The 23511-nt window shown below is 37.9% G+C and overlaps 1 protein-coding gene across 2 annotated transcripts in view; it reads right to left on the reverse strand.

Moving 5' to 3' along the window:
• Nucleotides 1-23511, reverse strand: part of KCNQ1 (potassium voltage-gated channel subfamily Q member 1) — a 373582-nt gene that overhangs the window by 106572 nt on the left and 243499 nt on the right. For both annotated transcript variants that reach the window (XM_062576714.1, XM_062576713.1), the window contains exons 14-17: nucleotides 12590-12665; nucleotides 3705-3799; nucleotides 2969-3015; nucleotides 1860-1921 (exon numbers count right to left, since the gene is read on the reverse strand). In XM_062576714.1, the coding sequence (XP_062432698.1) occupies nucleotides 1860-1921; nucleotides 2969-3015; nucleotides 3705-3799; nucleotides 12590-12665 (280 nt within the window). The remainder of the gene's footprint in view (nucleotides 1-1859; nucleotides 1922-2968; nucleotides 3016-3704; nucleotides 3800-12589; nucleotides 12666-23511) is intronic.

The following is a 23511-nucleotide window of genomic DNA, read 5'->3' on the forward strand; positions in this document are numbered from 1 at the left end:
GTTAACACCAGCCTGCACCACTTAAAATCTCTGCTTCAGAAGTCAAGGATTAATTCAGAAATAAAGGAGTGTAGCTAAGTGTTTAGACTAATCCCTATATCCTTAATACAGTATTCAGCTCAGTAAGGATTTAATTGTGTGTTGAAAGCATTCCATGTAGCATATACTTTAGAAGAAAAAGGCGGCCAATCAAGAATACAGAAACCTAACTTTGGCCATCATCTGCAGCAAAAATGTGATTTCACCATTGTCAGTCTGTTGTCATGAACACCACTGTTTGCCTAGACCAACTGAAATTCTCTATTTTTAGCCTTTGGGCTACTTTCAGATAAAATTCCTGCAGATAGGAATAGCTGTATAGGTCAGATAACATACAGCTCTGAAACCACAGATGACCTCATGCAACTACAAAGAAAGAAGGGCCTGTTACTTAAAACAAGGCTAAAATTTAACCCAGTTAGACTAAAATGAAACAGGGAGTGTTTTACAGTCCCATTACAAGACATAAAACAACAGTCGCTATAAATTCGTGCTGTACTTATTTGTAAGGATGTAACAAGAGTAATTAATAACCCAAGAGTAGATTATCTCCGAGCCAGAACACCACCAAAGCCTTTTCAGGTTCACTAGAGATTTTACAAACAGCACTGGGAATCTATTTTAGCTGTCATTTGAGACTTATTTGTCCAAAAAGAAAAGTCATTGTTCTTTGTCAGCACTCACCAGACATTTTGTAATGTTCCACACTTTTGTTGACATTAAGGAGATAAAATAAAATAAAATAAAATGTAAACCAAACTTTCTAGAAAGAGGTTCCATTTTTAAGAACACTTACTAACCATGGATCTCAGCAAGCACTGCATAGTGAGGCTTCTCTGGGCAAAAAGACTTTTCTGTTTTCTACTCGACTCCTCATACGTGTCACCCTACGCAGACTGAAAGGCACCTGCTCCCTTTAAAGTGCTGTTTATTGCCACTAGATAGAAGCACAGCTCTGAGCATGAGGATACCACACACAATGCTTCCACTTGTGGAAAAAACACTACGAAAGCTACTTTCCTCAAGGTACTTCAAAAACTCTGACTGTTCAGCACCAAATTAACAGATTGGACACATGAGTGAAAGCAACTGTAAGAGTAAAGAAATTCTTTACCCCTCCACCCAGCTACCACCATTAAATCACTACAACAGATCAAAAATGATCCAACTCATTTCTCTCAACTCTCTCTCTCCTTAATACCAACGTAGGCAAACTTACATTTTTGAATAACAACATAGCCTCTGCCTGTCATCTAATTTTTCAAGCACAGCTAGCATTGAAATAAAGGGTTACAAAGCACTTAACTGTTAATTTGCAATTATAGAACAAGTTTGATTTTTTTCTGTCACTTGAAAGGAAAAACTCCATTTGTCATAAAGAACAAAAACCAGGACAGAGCAGAAGTTGCTCTCATTCTCTCTAAGGAATCATAGGTGGAGTTATATAAACAACAGAACAATGATCAAAGGGAAATCCTGGGACTGTAATACACCAAAGTATTAAAGGAATAGAGTCTTTTTTCTATCGTGGAGGAAGGAAGTAGAGCATTGAGACATGTGCAACACATACAATTAAAAATCAAAACTCTATTGAGTACCAAAAGAGACTGAAATCAATTAAAGTCTGTTTTTTCATGTTCTGTTGAAATGACAACAAAGAACGAAAAAATGTAATCCACAACAAAAATCATGCTCCATCACCTGGAAGAACCAGGCATCCAACTCTATTTTAAGCTGTATTTTTCCCCAAATCCTATGAAACGAGCACTGTTCAGGAACACACCAGGTCCTCATTCACAGCCAGCCCAACTGAAGCCTACCTTGTCTTCTACTCTGTTCAACCTGGCACCAATCGTGTTATTCCCTCGGTCTTTGCTTTTTTCTGTGGAACAAGAAACATTTGCAAATTAATATATGGTGTTATAACAAAATAGCAGTAAGCCACAACAGGGTGTGTTTAACAAGCCCACCAACGTAGTGTAACTGAACACCTTCGCCAGGCTAGTAGTTTTATTTCTTAAAAGCAGCTTTTTGTTTCTTTTTATAGCACTAGCCCAAGCCATGGCTTTTAATAGCTCTTAGGTTTAAGGCACTTTCAACCTTAATTTTATGCTTTAACCTGGGAGAACAAAACTGTTCTTAGTTTAGTTAATGTTTTAATTGCGGTTTAAAAACAATCTGGTGCTGTGCAAAAGGCTCTACAGTCAACCTGAACAACGTGCTTGTATAATGTTTTATCTTTTTTTCATATAAATTATATAGAAACTGAAGTCTGAAATGACATTACCACAGTCACTCTTGTCTCAGATCAAATTTAGTATTTTGTGCCCCTTTTACAGTTTCTTTTCAAAGATGCCGCTGCTCTGTGTGAATATTACTGATTTCACAGGAACTCTGCAACCATAACATGCCATTTTACTGAAAAAATATTGAGACTCAGAGAGATTAGAGCCAATATTTTGAAAACTGAAAGTAGGTACTTAAAATATGTAAATAAAAATAGCCCTATTTTAAAAGTGTTGGTGGCTAAATATTAGTGTAGCTGCCTATATTTCAGACCACAATGAGCTGGCAATGTTTAAAATTTGGAAAAAAAATAAGAAGTTTTTTACAACTATTTCTCACTAATTATATCTTAATCAGATTAACTTTAGACACATCCCTTATATTCAGTTTTGAGATCCACGCTTCAAGTCTTACTGAATCTAGAACGATGATTAAAACAGACATAGAGGTAAAGGATATTAGTTCCATCACTATGGAGGCTGCCATGGAAAACCCTACTGTATTGCATGACTGCAAGGAAAAAGGAGTAGTCTGTTTAGCAGGTATCTATGCTGCTCTCCATCACAATTTCAGTGGGATTCTCCTCACTTTACCATTTTGTATTTGCTGTAGCTTTATAGCAGTAGGGCTTCTATTAATTTACCTGAGACAGAGATAAAGAGAGATGGCTTCCCTATAGATTGATCCAGCCTGTAAATAAACAAAAAGGGAAAGAAAAACAAGAATCATTGTTAGCTTTCATCCTGAAATAGCATCTTCAATTTCTTTAGCTGGAAGTGGGGGGGTCAATTCACAAATAAGTGAAGTTCAAGAAGTTCTGCTTAGTAGTGTAAGTGAAACTGCAACTTTGGACTAAGAATGGCAGGAAATAAAGAAATAATAACAAAAAAGCATTAGACTTATATTGGTCTTCAGATTCTTTAACAACCGTAGGAGGTTTGCAGTGACTGTTGCTTTTTCACCTCCTCCCTTCCTTGTTTTACCCTCACTGCCTAGTCTCACCCACTTGCTCTCTTTCAGTTTACACATGCAGTATGATGCTAGCAGAGCAGTATTTCCCTGTTTGTGTGCAGCACCTACCACAATAAAGAGATTACCGTCTATAGTCAAAGTAGCAGGCAATAAGGCAATACAGATAAGTATAATGAAAACAGGAGGTCCTGATCATCAGAAGTTTAAAGTATCTTCCTTTTCCTTCCTCCCTAAACAGAAACCTTTACTTCAGTTCCACAGAGCTACCAATGCACCACTTGCAATCCTGTCCATTTTTGGCCCTCAGCCTTGATCGTGGTCTTTTTTCTATGCAGAAAAAACAACAACAAGGCAGACTTCCATCTGCTGATGCTTACAGATACGGACATTGAACTTTATTGTCGTACCTCCTCTGTAACTCCTTGATTCGCACCATCAGGTTGAGATGACCCTGAGAATACTGTTCAATAACATCTCGGACATCATACGGCTTTCTAGCTTGCTGTAAAACAAAAACAAAAAACATGCCAGTAAGCCACAAGAATATATCAATGCTAACACATTATTATTTTTTTTTTTTAAGAGTGAACGGTAAATTCTTTTTAATTCGTTTAACACAATATAAACATTTGAAATATTTTGATTTTTGCCATGATCGTACATTTACTGTGGAATAACGATGATGGTCCTGATTTGATTCTCCCTTTTTGTTACCACAGGTCTACCACATGCTTTTCAAGAGATTATCAACAGAATTTGAGGCCAAAAAAAGTATGTCTGGCACTTTTCTCAGAAGTTTGTGGTCATTCTAGTTTCTTCTGGAAATAAGTTTCGTACTCATGTGCCATTGGCCAGGAAAGAGCTGTATTTTGCATGCACAAGCCTTTATTCTGAGTCAGCAACGAGAAGGCTGGAGTTTTCAAATCAGCTCTTAATATGAGAAGCTTAAACCAGAGTCCCAGTTGAAGGTGCATAATTGATTTCCTTTTCCAGAAAGGCTGACTGCACTTTCAAATCTACTGGGAAATTCTGGAAAAAACATTGGTGAAACGACCAGGCAGGAAGTCCTATGTCTGTACTTTGCATTTCATAAGTGAAATGCTTGCAAACCCTCGGATCAAAAAAGGTATTTTTCCTTAGTAATTAAGTATTTTGTAACTGATAAAGTTTAGTTACAAGCAATAACCTTTTACCCTGAAGGTTTCAGAGTAAGTTTCTCATGGCAAGCTGTACAGAATATCACTTTGTTCACTCAACATCTATATTTTGCATCACAGAGCCTACTTTGCAGTCATCTTTAAGGGTTTGTGAATGCGATTTTCCTATATTTAACTGCATTATCTCTGAGGCATATATGCACATTATTGTTGTTGTGCACATACCTAGAGTTGGTTGACATAAGAAGGCATAGAAAGGGGGAGGAAGCAGCACTCTGGTTCTATCATTTCTGGAGTTTCAGATGTGATTTGCGAGACTCAGGTCTGAGTTACAGCTTTTCTTTCCCACTTTAGCAGAATGCCCTAAACATGAGGCTACTGCCTATTTCAGAGAGGGCAATCCTCAATTCCTCTTAGCTGGGTTACAATTATGGCAGACATTTGTACAGTTCTCCTGATAATGTATTATGAGTGCCATGGACAAAACCAGCTATATTTGAGAATATTTCCAAAACATGCTGAAACATATTACAGGGAATAAATAAAAAAAAATAAAAAAAATCCTAAATGCAGAAAACTTAACAACATATAGCACCAAGAGACAAATACTCTAGGCCAGATTTTGAAAAGGATTTAGGTGCCAGAGTATACAGTTGGGCTGTATGGAGGCTAAATGGCTCGAAAGTCTTTCCAAAAGCACAGCTAACGCGATTTTCAAAAATGCTTTAGTAGTTTGGCTGCCTATCTGTAACTTTAGGCACCTAAATGCCTTTGATAATCTCATTCCATGAGCTCAGAATTAGTTCATTTGGATAGAGGAAAATGTAAACTCATGGATATTCAGTACTTTCTAAAACTAAGAAAAATATATTTATATTCATAAGAATTTCTTTATCTGTAAAGCCTGTGAGCTTGGGAACCACGAAGTGCAAGTGCAATGTCTTCCAAGGAGAAGCTGTAATGGCTGACCTACCAAATTCTTTCTGTAATGGGATTTGGGAAAATATAACATTTTGGGAGAAGGCTTAAATCCCACATTTTGCAGGAAGACAAGGAGGGAAAATTGCTCTTCCATATTAACGTTTTTTAAACAATAGGTGTTAACAATTGCTGTGGGGCTGCAGAATGCCAGTATGAGCCCAGGGGAAAGGATTAGTGGGCAGGTAAGAAGGGCAAAAGTTGAGAACAAGTGCACACAGTGCTCTGATTTATTACCTAGGTAGATTATAGAACATGTACAAAAGAGATGATGCCCTAAGAGTACATTCATTTCTTCATTACTTTTTTGTGTACTCTGGCTGCCATCTTTCCATTCTTATTTTCAGGATTTATTCTAAGTTTCTGAACCCCTGTTCAGTTCACACAGTTGCCATTTCAAAAGCCAGCTGATTCCAGCAGAGTGAGTGTCTTCTGTCTGAGGAGGCAGGCAACAACATTATCTTGTTAGATGGGTTCATTTGGCCTGGAGTTATAACAAGTTAGACAAATCTCATTTTGAAACTTGTTTGCCATGTAACATTTGCTGTTCAACTACATACAGCCCTTTAGTGCTTACACAAAAATGAGAGTTAAATCAATGCGATCTCCCTGGAATCTGGCAACAGTGGCATAGTCAGATCTTTGAACAAGTACAAATTTAAATGGCATCTTCTTTCAGAGTTTGGATTAAATTCATTACTGAAGATAAACCTGTGTGGATCTTGCAATCTCCAGTACAATCAGAAGCTAATAAAGCAAGTAAAATAAAATCGGTCATGGCAATCTGTAAAGTATTAATACTCTGAGAAATGTTGGAAAAATGTTTACAGTAAATGCATTTAAAACATTTCTTCCAAAATCATCATACTTTCAGAAAGCCATACTCATCACCTGGCTTCACACTTTCATAAGCCAATTATTCTGAGAGAATAAAACCAGTTGCAGCTCCACAAGCATTCATAGCTTGCACAGAGTTGGGTGAGGGCCTCCACTCTGGTTTCCTGACAGGTTGCTCTCCCCAAATACTCAGACTCTCAACAACCGCAGCGCTGATTTTTCTGTTGACCTGACACATCTCCTGAGAACAGGATCCTGCTGATGCCCATCACTTCATCCAGTCCCCTTAGGGTTCTAGGATATGCACTGATGCCACATCTCCTCCCCAGAAACGAGTTATGCTGCTGCCTTGTGACAGCAACACACCTGGAGGTCCCGGCTTTCTGTAACTGTCAGTCATAGCACATATTAATCATTGCCACACGGAAACGTTGAGTTATAACTTTTCCTTTCTTGCATCTTTTGACATGAGAGAAAAGAGTTTACAACTGTAAATTCTAACATACCAGAATCCATAGCCTATCTGAGATCTCAGAAACGTCAAAAACAAGAGATGTTTCTGTATTGCTTATCCTTATTTCACATGTTGAAGGTATTCTTCAACTCCATTCCACTAACACTTTCTTTCTTAAATCAAACGAAAGCTAGATACAATACAGAAACCAGATGGTAGCACCTCCATGCAAAGCACTGCCTCTCCCTGGGAGGCAGCTCTGCTTTTTTAGGAATCGTTACTTTAATTACTGCCTACCCTGATTTTCAAAAGCTTGTATTATTCCACTTCCTCAGTAATCAAAGGAAAACATTCTGTACTTGGGACTTACAACCACCTTTATTACTATTGCAAAAGTCTTTTAAAAGCAGGAGTACACTTACAAAGATGAAGCATTTAAACACCTTTTCTGGACACAAGTTGATTCCCAGATCACTCAGTGTCTTTGGTGTGCACGTTTCTTTATGTGGTAGTTCTAAATAGGTTTTCTCTTAGGGTGCAATTTACTCTCTGCTGAGGAGCAATAGAAAGGCTGTACGTTAATTCAGCCTGACCTTAGAGTAAAAACATCTACAATTCAGGTGAAATATGAAGGTGAAGCAATTTAATCTTTCAGCTGTCAATTCAGGTGAAATATGAAGGTGAAGCAATTTAATCTTTCAGCTGTTTCAAAATCTGTTGATCTTCTACATATCCATGTTCCTCAACTAAATAATAGTTTTGTTAATCTCCTGTCATTTTTCTTTCTTATTGCACGTGCCTAACAAATTACCTGTATATATCACTTCATTTTTAAAACTCTTTCTCCATATATTTACCTTTTCAAAGTATCACTTCATTTTGCAAATTTTCTTTCAGTCTGCCAGATTCCCAAAAGCCAACCTTGAGTGATTATGAGATGCTCTCTAATGGCAGAGCTAACCAAAAGAAGAATTTCAATTTGACCAAAGGGCACACAGAGGAAACCTAATTGCTTACGTACACTCTCATACACACATTAAAATTATAACAAACATCCACAGAGAAAGCAGCATGATTCAGGCATAAGCCTTAAGTCTTGTCCATGGTTTTGTACTCCAAGCCTGGTGCTAATAATTCTTGGAGTATGACTGTACAATAAAAAGAGACAAATCTGATGAGATCAGCTTGAAAATTCCAGGTTCAGAAAAGCAATTTAGTAAGAATAAGTATACTGTGCCTCATCCTGCATTCCTTGTACTCTGATGCAGGTGTCTGATAATAGGAGGAGTAGGTAAGTTACTGCCTGTTTCTCATTTACCATGCTCTCTCCCTTTAAAGCAAGGCAAAGTTGAAAGCCTGGAACAGGTAAAATTTATGAATAAAGTTTAATTTCCAAGTAGGAAGGGGTAATTAATAGTCAGTACTGCTTATTCTGTAACAACTTCATCTTGAAAGCTCATCCTTCAAGAGAAAATACTCATAATGCTTATGCTGACAACAAAAAAATGTTAGTTTGGTAAAAGGAAAAAAGAAAACGCAATAGGCAAGGGATAACTATCGAAGAAACAAATGTGGAAATCAGCCCCACAGCTTTCCCTAACTCCGTTCACCCCTCTGCGAATTAACCAATAGTCATGGCAAAAAAAAAAAAAAAATCATCTTAAATGAGTTAGAATTTCCCTATCACACACAAAAAGATGGCACAAAATCCAATGACAAACATTAAATATGTGCACAGCTGCATATTGTTCCCTAGTAGCTGCACGCACAATTTCTCCAAGAGCCACATCAAGGAAAGTGAGACAGGAATCAATGCAAGGGGAATTTCTGAGAAACGTAACCAAGCTCGACTATGCTGTTTGCTAGAGGTCTGTGCTGAGACTATAGAAGATTACACACTGAATTCGTGATTCATACCCACGACAAATAATTACATAAGATGATGAATTATAAGGCTATAAATACATGAGTTTCCGGTGACATCATTACAGACCAGGCAACAGTTACTCATATTATCAGTGGAACTACAAGCTGCACTTTTAGCTGATGTCATGTATAGAATATTTGCCATGGTGAAGAGCTCAACACAAAATAAAAAAAAAATATTTCAGAAGAAAACAGATTAGCTCAACAGGAAGAGAAGAATCTACATGGAAAGAAAAAAAATCTTTCAAAATTACAATGGGATATCAGATCAGACCCCTGGTCTCTGGATCTGTGATAGATACCATAGTTGTATCCATATGCCTAAGTCTTAAGAAACTTGAAAACTTTCTTAATTGGAAGACAAAGGTTATTCACCCATGAATTCCCTTATGGGAAATAACCAAATATGATAATATGCTTTCTGAGATTCAGTTATAAGGTAAGGGAATTAGACTGTGCTGAAGATGTCTGACTTATTCCCAATACATGAAATTCATTCTTATGTAGGAGGGGTGGATAATGCCTAGAAACCTATTATTTTCTAAGTACTGTTTTCTCTATAATTTATGGAACTGTTCCTTAGTGGTGACATTAGTGTCCTTCAACATCCTAGTATTGAAAGGAAACTAACTGACACACAGGGCTTGTTCTGACTCACTTTTCCTGGGTTGTTTTAAAACAATCCTACAGACTTTGCTGGAGTGTTATAGCTCCTTTACAAGAGCATAAACACATCCATAAATATGGTATCTATTCTTTATACTGTTATGCTTGTTCTTGTATGGACATCATCCTATGAGCTATATTCAACTCCGGACTTTGAAATGGAGCATACATTTCTCTGCTTCTTTAAAGAGGAAATAATGGACGTGTGATGTTTCACACACTATTAGTTTTCATGTTGTCTGAAATTTCCTTGTATCCCTGTTTGGTTCTCTTTTTAAATTTCTTTTATTTTCAAACAGGAAGTCTGTGCTTTCTAGCCGACATTTGTCCTTGTGGTGCCATATCTGTTATTGACTGATCTCTCAAAAAAAAAGAAAAAAAGTATCCATATACAAAATTTGGCATACAGACATATCTTGCAAGCAGCTGGTATACTGTAAGAACCATGCTGAATTGGGGCCTATTTTGGAAAATTCTCCTTTTCCTCCCCTTCCTATGCTTACCCTCCCAGAAGCACTGGCTGGAGGTAGCTCTTAAAAAAAAGACCACTCCTTTCAACTACTGACCTTGCAACTACTTGTGTTCCAGCTAACTTTAAGTAGAAATAGTCCAATGGACTTCATGAAATTATTTGCATTTTTCAATATTCATAGAAAAATTGGAACTTTCTGTTAGAAAGACACTTTTCACATAAGCACAAAAAGCTTAGAAGTAAACTATCTGCCAGAGAATTAGTTGCACCTATGTGCATAACTCTCTGCCAGAGAACAGCTTCTATATAGACCTCTTAAAAAAGCTTAGCCTTGAAGAAGGCATATTCTGCTTTGCTTTTCTTTTAGATACTGTGTTGTGCTTGTTCATAGAAACACTCGACACGTGTTTAAACATTTTAATTTCTTATGACTATGTTATGTGCATACAATAGAACAAAGCAGCTTTACAACATCCATGTGAGTGAATGACAGTGGTTATCTCCTAATCATGAGGGAGATTTTCAAAAGCGCCTTCTGGCTAGAATTTCAAGGTGACTTTGTGCATTAAGTTACTACTCAGGTGCTTTTGAAAACTGCACCTTCAGTGCTCTGAGAATTTTTAAATTTGGTTATAACCTTGTATACAGAGATTATGCAGAAGTATGGATATCTCCCTATAAATTCTCTTTGGAAGATTCTGCTTCTGACAGAAACAGCTGCCCATGTAGTTAAAGTGTACTTCACTTTAACTTAATTTACATTTTTAGTTCATTGTTAACAGCTAATATTAATAACTCAGGAAGAATAAAGATTGCTAAAAAGTATATGAGACAACCTTGTTGAGGGATTTTGTAGACGGCCAAGAACAGGTCTTTTGCAGATGAGAAAGTGTAGAGTACAACTGAGAAGCCAGATTAGCAAATCGGAGACTGAGTACAAACAAGTTTTAAGCACGAACTGAATAGTCCCATTCTATTCAGTCAAATGCTTTTTCAGCTTCTATCAAGTCATCTGCCGCTGGGGAGTTTCGTTTATTTGCCAGGTGGATAATGTTGCACAGAGCGTTCAGGCATTTTCCAAATCTGTTTTTGACAAATCCCACTTGGGAGGTAGATATATAATGTGTAGAATTCTTGTTTCTAAGTAATTTAGTTAATACCATGGCAAATATTTTATGATCTGAATTTATGAGAGCAATGATTCAGTAATTATTGCAAACCAAAGGATCACAGTCAGGTTTTAGAATGAGAGTAAATTAAAGTTAATGTAACTGGCCGCATTTGGGCTGTTTTTCACAGAACAGCAATGGACACATCACTGGGGTGGGTCACACCCCTTTCCAGGTTACAGCTCCCGACCACCAAGCGTTAAGGAGTTCTCAACAAAACGACTGCAAAAATTATTTTCAAGCAGTCCGAACACTGTGTCGTTCTTAATTTTAGTATAACAAAAATAACAGGTGAAATTTGCTAGCAGAAACTTTCTGAAAGCGCTCCATCCAAGAAAATCCCTGTCGTGGAAGAGGTAAGCCTAAACAGTTACAGTCTGAACACATCATACATACCGGAAAGAAAATTCTTATAAGGTCAGGCAGGCTTAGCTACAAATTAGCTCACAATTTTAAAGATTAAAAATAGATTATTGCTGAAGAATTCTGGCAATTCTTCTAAATTTTAATGGTGAAGTCAGAGTCCAACTTTTGAAGCAACATGCAAGCATCATTTTAGAAAAATCATTTTAGAAAAACAATGCTCTCCCGGATTGTTAATCATCAGCATCCTTTTGCTCCTAACCTCTTGCACCTCAAATGCTTCACAGAAGATGGACCCCAGCTTCTTCTTCCCTTTTTTTTTTTTTTTTTTTTTTTTTTTTTTTTGGCATGGTGTAGATGTAGAGTAATAAACCTTCCTGCCTTTAATCTACTGTGAGTACTAGTGCTGAGGTCATGTTCGAAAATAGATACAGGCAGCTAAGACACTCTATTGCTGTGCATTTTCTGTTGCGAATCCTGTTCTCCAGGGATTGTCCCTTATTAATTCATTTTAAGTAAAGTAAGATATTTGTTATGTATATATTCATCTGGTTTAAATCAATCTGAAAGCTGCTGATACGTGGGGTTTTTTTTATAATACATTAATTACTTTGACTTAAAAACCACACTTTTAGAAAGTTTGCAGGCACAAATTTTTATTCTGACCAGGCAATAAAGTTAATTAGCTACTGTTAAATGCTTATGGTATCATAACATCACTGCAAGTGGAGTGAGACACAGGAAACTTATATCAGTGACAGCTACAGGAGTGAAGAGAACTGATTATCACACAAACTGTGAAGGAGCTCTCCTACCTATGCAGGAGGGACAAGGACAAAGGAAGCAGAAACCTTCCAACACACTGGACTTCATTAACATCAAGTGAGAGACAGAAAGAAGGCTGAGGTAGTATTTTGATCTCTAATCCTCCTGACTCAGCATGACAGTAACCTCCAGCTCAGAATTAACGGAGACACATGAGAGTGTTTGCATTGCAAGAAGGAGATGGCGATAACAGAAGGGGAGAGGTCAAGTCCATTAGCAGAAAATAACATTTTAATTCAGACTACATTTCAGGAGTTTGCCCTATTCCCAGTGTATCCACAGCTGACTAACCTGCTGCTAAACAACCACCCTATTCAAGGAGGGAGAGAATAGTGGGTGTAGCTCACCATTACTGAAATGAATTGCGTTAGTCTCCTAAAAGAAACAGTGAATCAGGAGAATAAAAGGGGTTATTTAGAAAAGGAGCTTTCTATTCATTACTCACCTGAAACTTCTTCTTTGCCACAAAATACTGCATCCGACGTATCACCTTAATTGCAGCACGGTGGTGTTCACGCAGCCTGTGGGAAAAACCAGGGAAGATGAGTGCGGTGAAAGAGCATCCAGGCAATAAAAATAGCAGCCTTCACTAACCGCTTCCTAACAAATGAATGCATAAAGCAAGTAGCTGCAATTCATAGTATGAGCAAAACACACTATTGTTGCGACCTTCTCCATCTTCCAAGAAAGCTATGAACTTCCAGAATTTTATCTGATTTATGCTAGAGCTCCATATATTTCACATTAAAAAGTGGTATCCACATCAACCTTTTCCTAGGTCAAAGTAAACCTCCACCCATTTTTCCCGGCCTCCTTCTCAAAAAACAAACATATTACTACCATGCACAGATTTTATACACAAGTCTTATGTATGATTTTTCTTCACCTACATGAATTCGTTTTTCAAAAATAATAAAAAGATCAATTTAAAGATTTTTGAGTAGTTGATTGCTAAAAAATTCATGATACTGTGGTAGTTGAATACAACATTTATATAAATGTTTATCCTCAAACTGAACTGTAATTGTATATAAAGACAAAATAATCTGGGAAGTCTTTAACCAAATATCTGTCTCTCTTCGGAGACATACATATAAACTAAAAACAAATTTTAAAAGTAAGAAATTTCTCTTTGTGTTTTAAAATAACAGATATTATAGCTTCTGAGATTAAATTATATTTCAAAGTTAACTAAGAACAATGGATATCTTTATTTTTTTCATTTTTTAAAGCTTGTAAAAATGACGGATTTTTCTTCCTAACATTAAAGTACCAAACCAAGTATATAATTTGTGCTGATGATTTATTCTACTTACTCAATTATTACTCTTATAAAGACATGTTTGAATGACCTTATAATTTTATAAGTATGAACATAGGATATTTTTAACTGTCTTTCCAAGTAAACTTCTACTGATGGCTTAGAGGAACGAGCAGTAAAAGCAGAGCTGGTCTTATTTAGATATTCCAAACGTTTACCCTTATAAATTACTAATAATAACACTGATATATCAGCATACTGAGGTGTTTCTAGGCAGGGTTTTCTGTCTATATGGAACCTGACAGCATTCACACTTACAGGATGGGTCTTTGGTATGACATAGTACACTATTACCCAAACCTCTTTAGTTATAAGAAATGTGAAATTTTAGTGAGTATTCACCCATTTTCTTACGACAATTTTCTCTCAGCAAACAGAAGTTTTGCTTGTGCAAATGGTAGATGGATGTCTGTCTTCTGAACGGTACGGCAAGTGTAGCCAATGCATTCCCTTTCTGAGCTCACTATTTTCAGAGGGAAAATCGCTTTCTTCAATAAAAATGCCCAAATCCAACCAAAGCAAACAAAAAACCCCCCAAACATCCCCCCCCCCAAGCTCTTCTAATTTTCTGCTTTTGCCTCTCAAGTTGTTCCAATTTAACAATGATGGAAAAAAGATTATTTTCTCTAGATATCCCGTAAAATATGATAGCTTTTCAAACTAATAACATACAGCTTTTCAGTGCAAGTCTACAGATCACTCAGACTGTTAGCACATTTATATGAAATAGCTATCCCTCAGTAACTGTGCACCATTCCCCAAATTTGCAACTGGATTTTTATGGGAAGTTCCTTCCTCCTTACTATCCTCCTGAAGTCTCCCAGAGAGACTCCATCACAGTCTTTACTCATAACACAAACCATGATCTTGCAGTCAGAGCTGCATGAGAATGGAAATTTGCTCCTTCTAGCTGGGACAGCTGCCTTTCTGGACTGATTCCCAGTGAACTGAGTTAGCCTAATGATAGGTAATGGTATTCTCATTTTGTGATTCCTTGGTGCATCATCTTGCTGCTAGGGACTAGGACAATTTCCAAATAAACAGAGGGAAAGCAAGTGTTCTGGGTTTTAAAATTTGATTTCACAGAGTTAGAACCAAAAGGATAAATGCTGTTTAATTTGATATTTAATATCAAGGGTGTAGGGTGCAACTTTCACGCACATATATTTTATCCAAACTGTATATAAATATACACAAAACATCCTATGACAAGTAGAAATAAGTATCAATTGCAGTAAAACTGCTTGTAGTATTTTGTTCTGTGTCTTGTTTCCTCTGGTGTGTTCTTCACAGTCCATCATTTTAAAGTAAAATATTTTTTGAGGGGACACACGGTCACTAGTAAAGTTCACCAAATCCCTCAGTCTCTATCTAGATGAAGAGTCTCACCTATAAGCAAGACAGCTGGATAATAAAAAATTTATTCACCATTCAATAAAACAACAATACTATACCGCCAAAATGACTTTACAGTGCAGCTATTTTAAATCAATCATTGTTCAGTGCTAATGCGAACTTCTATGCCAGGAAGGAAAGTTAATATTCTCTTTTGATTCCTGTACATTTAGATCTCCAATAGGAAACCTTGCAGTAAACTCATTTCTGCTTATGCTGTAAAAATTAGTTCTGCACAAGAGGCTGTCCTGATTCCCAGAGATTAAATGCTTCTGCAATGAGCGAAGGGAATAAAAGATTTAATTAGTAGCCAAGGTTATGATTCACAGCTGTTTGATCTCTTTTGCAAACTGGTAACAAACGCTTTAGTACGTTTAGAGCTTAAACATTAACCGGCAACATTTGTTTGTTCAGCCACCTGCGACATCTCCAGCGCGTAGCCCCAGAACGACTGCCTGCAACCGCGCGGACACGCAGCACGGTCCTAAGCCAAGGGGCCGCGCGATACATCACCCTCCTCGGAGCACTGCTCTCGTGGACAGCCTGGAGGGAAATAACTCCATCGGAGTGCTCCTGGAAATCGGCAGCAGCAGAGCTCCGAGGGGGCCCGGGCCAGGCCGCGCGAGGCAAGCGGCCGGCACCCTTCGGAGGGTTATTTGTGCGCGGGCCAGCCCCGCGCCCAGGGCACGGCGCTGCCCGCCGCCTGCTCCCTCCTGCAGGCCCTGCGCGCTGCGGGAACCGCCGACGTCGGCCCCGGACGTCGCCCTCCAGCTCCAGCCAAACTCGCCAGCCTCCCTCGCCGGTAGCACAAAGCAGGGCTGCTCAGGACAGCAGCTCACGCCGGAGCTGGGTGCTCCCGAACCAAGGCGCGCTCCCTTCTCGGGCTCGGGGATGCCCCGGAAAGCAACCTTTCCGCAGCGCAGCTGGGGGAGCTCAGCTCTCTTGCCAACGAAATCCCTACTTTCTACAAGTTTAGTTCTACCTAACTTTCGTAGAAAGCTTGTTCAACAAGGGCGTTAACAGGGTCAAGAGACAGGGTTTTGCTGCCCCCCCATCCCTTTAAGGGACCTGTTTTCCCCCCGTGAATGCTCACCAGGCCTAGGGTCAGACCATACCCCCCCATTTCACAGTAACTCCATCTGAAGCGACTGTCAATCACCATTTGACTGATACCAATAATCATCAGTCTACTACCTGAAGAATAAGCTTAGGTAGTTTTATGCCAGTAAAATAAAGCTAAACGTTACTGCTTCTGATAGTAGGCAACACCCCAGCATGTGCTTTGCCAAACAAAAGTAATATTTTACTTGAAAAATATTTCAAGTAATATTTCAAAATTTTATTTTGTTTCAGTAGATTGCATATTGGTGAAACCCCAAATAGCGGAAACATCCTTTCCACTTCACAGGCGTAGCTGGAGAGGCAACGAGAGCACCGCACATTTTAGGGTCCTTTATGCCAGTTTTAGGATCAGCTCAGGGAGGGGCAGGAGCATCGTCAAACCTCAGATGCTCATTTGGATGTCAGTTGTCTCATTAGCAGTATCTGTTGTGACGACAGGCTGCGACCAAGCCCAACACCTCTTACACTGCTTACTGAACTAATCGCTAATAGTTTTTACTGGCTACCAGTGAACTTCTGTCTCTGCAGAACAGGACACCAAGATCTTCAGCTCAGCACACGTTTCCTGACACTTCCAGGGAGCTACACTCTCAGAATTAACTTCCAAAGCTGCCAATGAAACAGTGAAATGGGCAGAATCCATAGGAATTATCCAGAAGGGTTAAGGAGGGTGTAAAAACCAATCGGTAATACAAAACCAACCCGGCGGTAGGAAGGCCGGTAGTTTAATACAAACTTAAATTTATATTCTGACACTTAAAAACAAAGTTGGCTTCCTCCATGCACTGGAAAAAAAAACCAAAAAAACAAAAAAAACCAAAACACCTTTTCCTGATGCAGGCAATCCTCAAAGAGTATGAAATTAGGATAAGGAAGCCCTGCTGCAAAAATGCAATGTGTTGAGTGCCCCCATTGCAAAAAAAAACAACAAAACAAACACACACACACTCCTAAATCCCCAAATCCTAGCAGAATAAAATGATTAGAAATCACTAGCTTTTCCTCCCCCCTTTTGTTGCTAGGGTACTCAGCCTCCAACAAGCCATTTGGAGGAAACCTGATCTCTTCATTAGTCCATCAAAAGTCGGAACTGGCATTTCACATAATTTGGAAAACAAGCACGCTGAAGAACTTAAGGTAATTTTACAGACATTCTTGGTTGGCTGGAAAGCTATTATGTAATTATGACTGCCCCAAACTGTTGCAACAGAGCCATTTGTATATTTGATTGCAGTACCTACACGCATATATATTTTAACAAGTTAGCCAGCCAAAACCTCGAGACATTTTGAAAAGTATGACTCATTCTATGGTCCTGTATTTGCTGACAACCATGGGGAATGTTACAGAATTCAGCATCCATCTGCAGCTCAGATTGCTGACCTGGGTTACTGCAAAAAGACCTGCAGGGCTACCCCAGCTACCCCAGCGGAATACTTCCTGGCCCTGGGATGAAAGTGTTTCTCAGGATGGATGCGTTTTTTTTTTTTTTTTTTAAACTCCCAAACCAACTGGTTTTACCGAAAGAAAGCAGTTCCATGGTTTGGTCATTTCAAGTTTCAAGGAAAATATCAGGTGGGGTGGGGTGAATCAAGGTTTCTAAGGTCAGCCTGTATTATAAAGTACACAGTTCTTTCATGAAAGAACAAAAAACTAGATTATTGAATTTGGTCCCTCAACACACACATCACTATTCAATATAACAACGGGCACTTTAAATAAAACATAGAAGCTAATTTAAAGATGAATTCAAGGAGCTACATTTCATTGCATTACATATCATATTTTTAGAAATAAAAATCCAAATATGCAATGAACTGACACACATGTTGAAAAATCAACTTTTATAATAGACCTTTCTTATTTATTTCTTATTAAAATAAACAAGTTTGTTTATTTAGCTGGAAAAAGACAGGATGTTCCAAATTTAAAGCTGACACACTATCTTTAGTTTACGTCACTGTAATTTTTTTGTTTGTTTGTTTTTCATAGTAATACAGGCTGTAGGATGGATCATCAACTTAAACTTTGAATTTCCTGCTTTTTGTTCATTTATACACTGTCCCATGACATAAACGTTGGCATCCTATAGAACACATTCCCTGACACTGTATTGTGCTAAGAAATGAAAAACAATTACTAATTGGAACTATGTCCTTACAATGCTCCTGAATTTGATATCAAATCTTAAGTAATTCCCTTGGATGTTTGTTCACCTTCTCATTTTAGGAAGGTGTTCTACATATCGGTTTAGTGTTAACATGATTATTAAAGCCATGAGGCAAAGGAAAGGTGGTGCTAATCTCCCGTATAACACTTATATTTTTGTTCATTTGTAGAAGATTTTATTATCAGGACTATAATGTCTGGGACGGGCCTCCCAATGCATATGAACACTGATATTATCTGAGTTAAAAGGTCAACACTGTCTATTCAGAATGAGCTAGCAAGAATGAAAACTCAGTAGGAGAGAGTCACAGATTTATACTATCTTTTACAAAATACTCATTTCTCAGTAAGCCTAACGCTGATTTGAAGTCAAGCTCAGTTTTCAAACATATTTAAATTCTCTGCAGTCGTCTTAAATTTCTGACTTAAGACAGAGCTAAAGTATTGAGGACGAAGGCTGAAATCGATTGGCCTGAAGTTTTTGGCACTAATCATTATTTAGACTTCAACTTTATCTTTAACACATCAGACTTTAATAATATGCTTTGCATGTGAACTGAAATGTATTTTCCATTCCGGCACTGAAAATCATTCCTTGTAACAAAATCTGGTGGATTTGATTCAGAATAACTACATTAAGCCATTTCATTAGTACATTTAAGTCTAATGAAATCTTTCATCATTAGTTCTCTAGAGGCTTTTGGTATAGAATTTGCTGTGGCTCAAGGTTATTCCTGTCTTTTCACACATTCTGTCATTTCCTACACACGATACCTGACGGGAGTCTCTCGGCATTGGGCCACACTTTAAATGCGATGAGCTGAAGTGGATTAGGTTGTGTGCCCGCATATTCTGTAACAGCGATCACTGCTTCATCACCGTACCCAGGAATAAAATCCAAATCATTGGTCACTGGGTTTGGTACTGGATCTTGGCAATTGCTGTTGACTTCTCATATACTTTTGCAGTCATCATTAGGATCTGTTTATTTGGAGCTTTCAATAAAATACCCTCACCCATGAGGGGTTCACTAAAAGCACCTCAAGGACAAACTAGTAAGAGCTGCCCAGAAGTGTCAGAAAAGTATAATGACACTTGAGCAAACCTGTTACAACACCTAAGTTTTATTAAATGGGCTTCAGCCAAGCTTAATGCTTACAAAAATCCTCCTATAACATTTTCAAATATATGAATGTTTCTATTTTTAAAGGAAAACTTTCTTTTCTAGAGTTTTCCATCTGGACTTCGCATCCATTCATGAAAGTAAAATTAGAAGCTGGTAACATCACAAATGAAAGGAATTTATCTATCCTCACAGTGAATCACTCCAGGGTCTTCACTTGGTTTAAATGCAAATAATAGACACTATATATAAAACATGGAGAATCATGAATAACAGGTAAGTTAGATTTTAAAACTTTTTTGGTCTTTGCAGTCAAAGGTTTCCTAGTAGTTCTAGGCAAATAAGTGATCTAATTATGAAAGACTAAGTCTTCTTTAGCTCTTACTCGTGCTTGCAAATTGTTCTTGAACAGTTAAAATTTTGTCAAATGCATTTGTTCATCTAAGCACTGAATAATTCAATATCAATGGCAAATGATTTCTAAGATGACAGTTTTGGCTTGTAGCTTACATACAAATAGCTTGTTTCAAATGTGTAATTTTAAAAATACGAGCTGCTTTGACTAAATGCATATCCCACAATATAATTCTGTCCCTCATCTAGGGGAATGCAGAAGCTGATCTCCCATGGGATTATTAATGATTATAAATTCAAAAATTGCTCTGCAAGAATAATTCAGCAAGAGTAACATCAAATTCACTCTATGGTGAGCATTTCAACCAGTAAGCATTTTGGTTGTTATTACCTGAATGTGAACATAGCCCAAAGGAATAAGCTTAAAAAACTGAATTAATATTCATAAGCTCCTCCTAACACTGTATTCTCCCAATTATTCGTAGTAGGTCTTTTTTTTTATTTATTTAAAATATGTAATTTTAATTCCACCTTCCTCTTGTAGTGGATTTTTGATTTATTTTATACCAGCTTGCATGCTTCTCTCCCTCAAAAAAATCATGGGCTTAAGTCAGAAATCCATTCACGTAGTTCTAGCAATCCCACAGATAATCTTGTTTAGTCTGGTTTATGGATTTTTAATAGATGGAAAAGGTTAGCAACAAGTTTTTTAAAAAAATACTATTAGAATATCATAATCCTCCTTTGGAATTTGTTTTAATTTGTCCAGCTAACAATAAAAATAGGCTACCTACTAATAAGAGGTCACTTAGAATTAAGAAAACCGCTTAGGTTTTTCAAAGTCACGACATTGTGGAATGGTATCAAACGGAGAAAGACGTGATGTGAGCCCCACCGTTTTCAGCGGGGTGACCCGAAAAATATGCTCAAATCAAGGCAACTTAAAATGAACAGGTAAATGCAGGCCTGAAACGTGAAAGTTGGTGTTGAAATCAGGCAAGAGCAAATTCATGATATTTCTTGTACCTCCTGAACAATCTCTGCTGTGTATTTTGACATTTCTGTTTTCACATTTGGCTGCTACCAGGGCATGAGGAATTCTACAACGGACGTTAAAAAATGAAAACAAAACAACTTTTGGAAGGGACGGGAACGCACCAGTCGGAACATAGGCCAAATACGTGAAGTCGTTCTCATTTAGTCAGAACTGGCTGTCTTTTCCCTGCTGCGGTGAACTGCCCAGTATCGAATCACAGGGAGCTTTTATTCGGCTCTTCACTCAGCGTCACGTTGAGTCAGAAGGCAGTCACTTTTTTACACGGTTTCAAGGCCAAGCAGTTTGAAAGTACTACACACAAATGAGATCACAGGTAAGTAAATAGTAACGCATAGCGGTCTCTTACATAGCCTGACAAGTTAAAGCTTCTCTATAGATGTCGAAGGCAGAACACAATAGACCTGCGGTTCATCGCTTGAGGAAAACCATGAATATTAGTATTCTACAGCGTCTGGCTAAGAGCATGCTTTACAGTTTAAGAAAATATATTTTTGCAGAGTTTGTGCTTCATGGCTCTGAATTATAGAAGGATACACGGGGCTAAAAATCAGTGATGCTAGGAAGAAGCAAACATACCGCCTATGGTACTCGTCTTGCTGTTGTTGGCGTATTAAGCTTAAAGTAACCTTTGAATATTAAACTGACTTACATTACACTGTCTATGCTTGTGCTCAAAAAGTCATTAACACTATAAGCTAGCTCTTGGTTGCATTTGCCCTGGGGAGTTGCAAGAGCACTGCAAACTCATGTCTGAGCTTGGCTTTTCTGTTTAGCCTAAATTGCATTGCCAAAATAAGCACCATACATGGCCTGCACACAAACATGTCTAAGACCAAATACGAGATGTAACAACATCAAAACCATGATTAAGGCTCATTAAGAAGTTTCAATTATTTGTTTCCACTTTGTACAATACTTAAGACTAATCATGGAACAGAATCACTACTAACACTATTATTACTAAAATTTTACTTAACCTTTTGTTTTAAGACAAAAGAAATAAGCTTTTATTAGATCAACTACTGAAGCAGTCCATAGGGGATCCATGGAAGATCAAAACATACTGCGTTGCTACTTAACCTTATTTAACAGCGGCTTCAGCCAGAACTTCCTTCAGTTTCTTCCTCATCTCAGTAACACGTGTATTTTTAAATAACAGTGGCTAGGTATTCAAGAGGCCTTTCCTCCCCCCCCCCCCCCTCCAAATTACAGAGAAGAGATCAGATTCACATATACACCCTTGCAGCTTCATGCTATTCTACCAGGGCAAAGCAGCCAAATTTAGAGCATCTCAGCTGTTCTAGACAAGTGAAAGTAATTACACAGGTCTGACGGATACAGTAAAACAGCCCACCTGTTCCACTGACAGGGATTACAGCAAGAAAAACACCTGAAAGGAAAAGGCCAATGATCTGAATGGGCATATTTACCAAAAATTAATGATAATCCAAAATAGTGATAATCAGAAATCCCCACCAGTTTCCTATGCTGTTTTTTTACTACGGCAAAGATTGGCAAATTCTCCTGCTACTTAATAATGAAAAGAGAACATGGGTGCAACTGCTGTGAAGCTGTTTATTTTGAACTATATATTCTGAACTCATACCGTGTCATGATTACACGTTAAGAGAAATTAATAATAAAAAAACCCACAGAAATCAACACAAAAAATAAACGAGCTCAAACTCTACACTGATTTACCCCATGAAATATCAGAAGCCAGTGGAACTGCATGGACTCTTAGGTCATCGCAGTTTTTGGCCTGCCATCTCCGTAGGGGCTTTGAATGTAACTTATGCAGAATGATATAAGCGTCTGTCTACAGCTGCACTTTTTAGTGGGTGTATCTTCCAAAAATAAAGTGAAAGAAGACTATAAACACAAGGGTGTTGCTACAGTTTGTGCAAGCTGCAGTGAAAAAGCACTGAAAAACCTTGACTGGATAGCATCAGGACAAGGGGACTTCACTTCTCATTTCAATGCCAACACATGCAAAAAAAAAAAAAAAAAAAAAAAGTTACAAATGTAGACCAAAACTATTGGTCTACTTTGCAAACTGGAAGCATTTGCAAAGATTTGTTGTTTTACAATGGTGGAGAAACACATGGGATTTCAACTTGTGGAGAACAGCCTTTTCCTATAAATCACAGAGAGTAATCTGAAACCTAGAAACAGCACAGGGGCTCACATTTATGGATTTAAAACAGATGAAGAGCAAGCTTGCTCTTAACCCTTTCTCCATAATTTCTCCCAAGTACAGAATGACCGTGAATACGCAAACATGGAACAGAAATTAACACGGTAAAAACCAAGATTAATGCAACTCTGAAATCACCCAAAACTTCAGCTCTTTGACTAACTTGCCTAAGGATACAAGTGCGGAATTGTCCTAAAGCACAGCGCTGTAAAATAGTTGGAGCACAAGCCACTATCCGGACTGCTCTTTCATCAGCTTCTATTTAAGTAGTTTATCTTGTTGAGATTAGGATCTCTTATAGAGAAAGACCTGGCAAACACAGGCCTCTGGTTTTGAATGTCAGGCTGTATTTCACTGGGAAAGAAATAACTAGCAGCCTGTCGTCTCACCGTAAGGTTATAAACTACTTAATCAGGCAACAGGAGAACTAATACCAACACATTAGCAATAATTTCTCTTTAGAAATTTCCAACAGCACTAAGACAAGGGTTTACTTATCGTCTTTTAAGGCCCCCAACCATTTACCTATCATTTTAGCCTTTCACTGGCCCTCCCTCGTGGCTCATTTGATGAAGAATAAACACAGTACAGCTTGTTCAAACTTGAATCCTAAGAAGTCGCCTTTTTCT

Source organism: Rhea pennata, chromosome 5 (genome assembly GCF_028389875.1).
Source record: "Rhea pennata isolate bPtePen1 chromosome 5, bPtePen1.pri, whole genome shotgun sequence".
NCBI classification, from domain to species: domain Eukaryota; kingdom Metazoa; phylum Chordata; class Aves; order Rheiformes; family Rheidae; genus Rhea; species Rhea pennata.